Source organism: Centruroides sculpturatus, unplaced genomic scaffold (assembly GCF_000671375.1).
Source record: "Centruroides sculpturatus isolate CEXI.00-Female unplaced genomic scaffold, Cexi_2.0 scaffold701, whole genome shotgun sequence".
NCBI classification, from domain to species: Eukaryota; Metazoa; Arthropoda; class Arachnida; order Scorpiones; family Buthidae; genus Centruroides; species Centruroides sculpturatus.
In genome coordinates, this window is record NW_019385058.1 from 441,185 (window position 1) to 447,184 (window position 6,000).

Below are 6,000 nucleotides of genomic sequence, written 5' to 3' on the forward strand. Positions count from 1 at the left end.
TGCTTTTAGATGGTAATAAATAAAATCCGAAAAATTACCAGCGTTCTAATCACTAAAAAACATTCCAGACTAGAAATGACGTCATCGGCCTTGTAACACACGTTGCAAAATCAGGACAACTGGGAGCACACGTGTAAACTTCCTATAAAAGGACTGGAGTGTTGATGAGAATCAACCATGTTTCGTTACGTGATAGCTGTTCTCTTTTGTTGCCCCGTTTTGGCCATTCCTGGTGGTAAGTGTTTACGTTTTATCTTCACTAATTTATGGATTAAATGATATATGAAATATACGTTATAACTCGAATTCAACGTTCCATTTTCTAACCCTGTGTCAGGTCGAACGGAGATAACTTATCCATCTCTGGAAACATTACGATCTGGAGAGAAAATACTGACACTTCGTGCTTTTGGCAATGATATAGCATTGAAATTGGAATCGGCTGGCGATGTCATAGCGGATGATTTCACTGCTATGGACGGAGACGGAAAAATTCATAAAACTGTGCGTATTTTCTTGTTTAGGTCTATATTACGTAGGCGAGTATTTTACAAATTTCGTAAATTTAAATTTATTTTAGTATATTTTATTTGTTATATTCTGTTATCTCGATGAAGGATGTGAAAAACTTAAAACGCAAGCTGTTTAGAAATAAAGAAAATAATGCAGCTGTGTATATTAATGAAGAAGGATCTTTGGAAATTGTAAGTGTTTAATTAAATATAAATTTATTTTTATGAGTAAAATTTGTTTTTTACGAACCTTCTGTTATTTGCTAGTATTTATCACACAACTAGGTGTACGGGTAGACATTTGACTTTTTATATCACTCTTTTTTTATATTGATACATTATCTTAGACGCCGATAAGTGTTTTGTGCATACGCTCTCATTTGTCTGCACTATCTTATAGACAATTAGCATAAAGGTGCAAGCTATTATACACAATTTACTAAAATGTACACATAATTGCGTTAAAAAATATCGTGACTTGCTGCACTAAATAACAGTCAACACTCTCCCGTAAGGATATGAGGAGCGTATGCCCAAAATTCGTATCGAAAGCCAAGTATCTACCCGTACACCTAGTTGTGTGATAAAGACTATGAAACGAAAATGTTGAATGATTTCTTCAATTCAAATAATCCTAAAATCAGTTTATATTTCATAAATATTTGATTACATGCGAATGAACTACAAATATTCTCTGAAAAACACGAAATTTGCTTATGCTTTAATTATTAGTTTTCTTATAGGAACTATTTTTTATAATTACAGTTGCAATTTCGGTTAAGAATTTCATCGAAAAATAAATATTATTTTCATGCGGTTTTATTCTTTGGTACATTCATGCTGCAGATCGCATTTATATCTGCGTCATTTTTTTCGTCTAATTTCCTTTCACGATGGTATTGATGTTGAATTTAATACAATAATTGTTGTTCTGTTTTCGTTTTTGTTAAGAAATTATAACATTCATTAATTAACGTTTAAATTAGTTTCTTTAGATTTAATTTTATTGTTATTTTCTTACTCTTTTTCAAAGCAGTTCTATACATAAAATAGACAAGAATTTTCTAAATACATTACACCTTCAACAAAACGCTCTCGGAGAGGCTTTTATCAGCTGCTTTGTAGCTTCGAATATCTTTATGAAAAGTAGAACAAAAGTTCTGATACATTTATTCTTTTTAAAAGTCACAGGATTAAAAAAACCAAGAAATTAAACTTTAAGAATTACAATTTCATTAAAATCATCCCAATATCAGTATCACAATATAATAAATATAGCTACTTAAGTAATTATAAAATTCATACAAAAATTTGCTTCATGCATTTTCAGAAAGGGTTGATAGATTCCAGAATGAAAATTGAGCCTTGTTCGTCAAACGAAGAAATTAAAGACGGGAGGAACGCTCACTGCATTACAAGACGTTCTGAAGACGACAAGCGAATCCATGATGCAGGTACTGTACTGTACTGTACGTTATGAAAGTATTCAATACATCATAAATCTATATTTATATTTTGAATATTGTGCTATACTTTTTATTGTAATTGAAATTTTATCTATTTTAGTCATTCCTCCGAGTATTCATGAAATATATTCAAGCGACTCTCTAATGATGATGCAAGATGATCAATGTGTAGGTTTAGACTACATATTCGTGACAGAAAGTAACTTTACTCGTCATTTTCCCAATTCAGAAGAAATCAAAGTCTATTTAACTATGGCAGTAATGGGAGTAAGCTGAAGATCTTCGTATTTTATAATTTATTACTACTTGTGAATTTTCGTGTAGAGTTTTAATGTTTTTTTTTACAATCAATACAATGAATTAGTAATTTTATCTTGTTTTAATAAACATAATATTGATATATTCTAGGTTCAAAATATAATGGATACGTTAAATCTGCGAATAAAGGTGCGCTTGATTGGAGTTACAGAATACAATGTAAGTAGAAAGCTGAGAAATATATCAAATAAAACTGCAGGATGACAAATTGTAATTAAATTCTTCACAACGTATGAAAGAGGACGAATTATGACGACACTTTTATTTTAATGTAGTCTTTTTTATAAACTTTGTAATCTTTTTTAATCAAGTGCTACAAAATTTAATATTTGGTTATCCTTTATTACATAAAAGTAATAAATTATAATAAAGTTATGTTATAATTTTATTATTTAGCTACAAATTTTCATATAGTAATATTTGTTATCATTAAATGTTTCTTATAAAATAAAAGTCTTGTTACGAAAGCAAAGTAAATGTATGTCAATCTTTATGTTACTTTTTTTACTGACGATTTTTATTATATTTTTTACACAGCAATTTTTTTAATTTTTATTTTCTGTTTTCAGGAAGAAAATGAACCTAACTACATCAAACAGAGTGAAATGCCTGGGCATAAAGGAATTATATCTGTCAATCAATTAATAGGAAATATGATGGATTATTTTTGTCAACACCAAAATGACAAAGGTTTTGAAAAATATAAAAAAGCTAATATAATTATGCTTATAACTAGGTAACAAATTAATTTTATTCTTACTTTTCTAATCTGTTTAAAGCACTTTTAATTATAACGGTAATACTGTATATATATATATATGCTTTACTGCGTTTTAGACGAACATTTGGTAATCTATATCCGGATGGAAACCTTTTTACCGGCATAACAGGTATTTAATTTTACTTATAAAATCTTAATTACGTCGCTTTTCTTATAAATATTTTATTGAATTTATTTAGGGGTAGCGCCTTTAGGTGCTGCGGCTTGCGACTCTTGCGATAAATGTGGAGCCGTTACTGTCGGTGACGATCCTCTTTACAGAGATGAAATTATAGCTCACGAATCCGCTCATTTGTAAATAGTTTTTGTATTACAAAGAACAATTAAAGTCATTTTATCATCTAACAAATATTTTTTTAGAATTGGCAGCCCGCACGATGGAGAAGGCCCCGAATTAAGTCTCCACGGAGGTCCAGGAGCTAAGGCTTGTCCCGGAAGCGATGGATTTGTAATGGGTGATCAGAAGGGTGAAAATAAAAGAAAATTTTCTAATTGCTCGCGCGAGAATATTAAATATTTCCTAAGGTAAATATAATTCCTCTGTGTCAAAGTATTTTAAAATAAAGACATTTTAATAACTTTTTTTTTTTTATTTTTAACAGCTTGCCGACTTCCCAATGCATTATTCGATATTGCAAAAAATAAAAAATGATACAACAATGTAAACAATCCTATGAACTGTCTTCAATAATTATAGAATATTGTAAAATTTCTAATTTGTGAAGTAGAAAACTATAAACTAGTAGAATTGTAATACTTTTAACGGTAAATGATAATAAAATAATTTTAAACGATTAATTTGTTTTGCATAAATAAATAACATTTTTTTCTTTTCGATGCAAACCATCTAATACGTTTTAGAATGGATTCAATATAAATTCCTTATTTATTTTTTAATGCATTGCGTCAGTAACGATTTATTTAAATTTCCGTTTGCTAAAAAAAACGTGTTAATTAAATGCATAAAATAAAATTACAAAAGAAACTAGTAATGTAGAAACACATTTATTAGTAATATGTTGGCATCTTTCTTAACACAATAATTAACATTTAAAATATAGAAAAGTTAAAATTGGTTTTTAGTCTTGGAAGCCCGCAGTCTTCTGGTTAAGAACCCCTGGTCTAACTCCACATCGAACTGTAGAACCGTCCTGAGAGTAATTATGGCTGATCGCGTAATTAACATTGTGTCTTGGGTCAAATAAAAACATTATTCCCAGAAGAGGTCCGAGATTTTCACCTTACTAGAAAGGGGTTCGAGGAATAAAAGGTTAAGAACACGTGAGTTAGGCTAACATCTTACTATATGGTAACACCTGGATTAAGATAATTCGTTGGATTTATGAATAATCGTATTGATCTTTACATATAAATCGAATTATTTTCTTGAACAGAGATCACCAAACTACGGCCCGTGAGGTCAGTTCATCAGCACCGCCGCCGCACTGTGCCACAAATGAGGTAAAATATAATTATTTGTATGGAAAGATCATAGATTGTAGATGAACTTACTATTAATATTAAAAAATTAAAATAAGTGCAAGTGAAAATGCCAGAAGTGGACCAATATGATTTTTGCATTCGACAGTAGGCCTAATTTTTAGGAAAATCAGTGAAATAAAAAATTCAACGACTTTGGATATCAGAGCGATTTTTGTGTAAGTACCCGCAAGGAAGTTTCTAAGAAAAAGATTACGAGCTTGCTGCAGCGATCGTGTTTGTGTATTGATAAATAAATATTTCGATTGATTTTATTTTTTGTGTATTCAGTGTAATGTATTGATCAAAATAATTATGCGGCCCGGGTTCGTTATTCCTTCAGTTATGTGGCACGCTGTGATAAAAGTTTAGTGATCCCTGTACTAGAATAAGTCTAAAAGTTATTTCTACAAAAAATTTAATACAAACCATCATTCGAAAAATCGTACATTACGCTTTTGTGATGTCAATTGTTTCCACTCTTTTATTATTTTTATATTAAAATGCGATATGTATCAGCTAAACAACTCTGAGAATATTATAAGATACAAAGATAAATTTTATAAATTGCTGTTTCAAATATATAGCATATGTTATAAGAAAACACCTGATATTTTTTTAAATTTTTGACGACTGTTTCCGCTAAATAATGAAAACCGAAATCTCATTTTATTTATAATAAACATAGGTTAGTCTTTATATTCTAATATATATTATTTTATGTTGTAGTGTGAGGATAATGACGAAAATATATAAATAAATTACATTCAAAATATCAAAACATCAAAATTACAATTACCTATCTATAAATTCTTGTATAAATATACATATGTTATAATAAATCTTTTAGATAAAAACAAATTATAAGCCAATTCAATCCCTAAAAAGTGATATCAATAAATAAATTAGAATTTTTATTTTTATAAACTATGTTTACCTTACTACCGATTTTTCTATTTTTTTACAGTCGTTTTAGCTGAACCAATTTATAAGTAAATAAAAATTTATATAACGTATGTTGTAAAATAGTTCTATAAACAACCGTAAAATAAAGTTATATACTCGAATATTACAAACAAGCTCTTCATGTAAATTTTTTATAAATTTCTTAATATTTAATACCTTGCATTTTTACGTATTCCAAAGTGCAGTGATGTTTTAAATGTATTATCTCATGCATAAATTTTCTATTTTATTTTATAAGCCTAATATTAAATTTTAATGTGTCTTTTACGTCTCCTTTCTTGTTATACAAACATTTCGTAACAAACTCCTGGTAAATCCTGGCTGGCTCGTCTCTTCTGTAGTATTTTCTTATCTTCCGGCGATTGTTTTGAATGTCGCATGGATTTTTTTATTATTCGGCGACAGAAGAAATTAACACGATGCTATGGAAAAATCGAACATGAAATAAAAGAAAATTTTCTAATTGCTCGCGCGAGAA

At 29.0% G+C, this 6,000-nt stretch overlaps 1 protein-coding gene across 1 annotated transcript; it reads left to right on the forward strand.

The window, feature by feature from the left end:
- Positions 1-177: 177 nt before the first annotated feature.
- Positions 178-3,817, forward strand: LOC111634053 (venom metalloproteinase antarease-like TpachMP_A). Its single transcript, XM_023378735.1, has 11 exons — positions 178-235; positions 338-504; positions 618-704; positions 1,843-1,966; positions 2,079-2,245; positions 2,387-2,455; positions 2,866-3,032; positions 3,134-3,186; positions 3,257-3,371; positions 3,438-3,602; positions 3,680-3,817. The coding sequence occupies exons 1-11, from the start codon at positions 178-180 to the stop codon at positions 3,720-3,722; spliced, it is 1,215 nt and encodes a 404-aa protein (XP_023234503.1). The 3' UTR covers positions 3,723-3,817.
- The last annotated feature ends 2,183 nt before the right edge of the window (positions 3,818-6,000 follow it).

What these genes read in the sequence shown, in the direction of transcription:
- LOC111634053 (XM_023378735.1), top strand. Translation starts at nt 178, where the DNA reads ATGTTTCGTTACGTGATAGCTGTTCTCTTTTGTTGCCCCGTTTTGGCC. An exon ending in GCTCACGAATCCGCTCATTT is followed by an intron (nt 3,372 to 3,437) that starts GTAAATAGTTTT and finishes ATATTTTTTTAG; the next exon opens with AATTGGCAGCCCGCACGATG. An exon ending in AATATTAAATATTTCCTAAG is followed by an intron (nt 3,603 to 3,679) that starts GTAAATATAATT and finishes TATTTTTAACAG; the next exon opens with CTTGCCGACTTCCCAATGCA.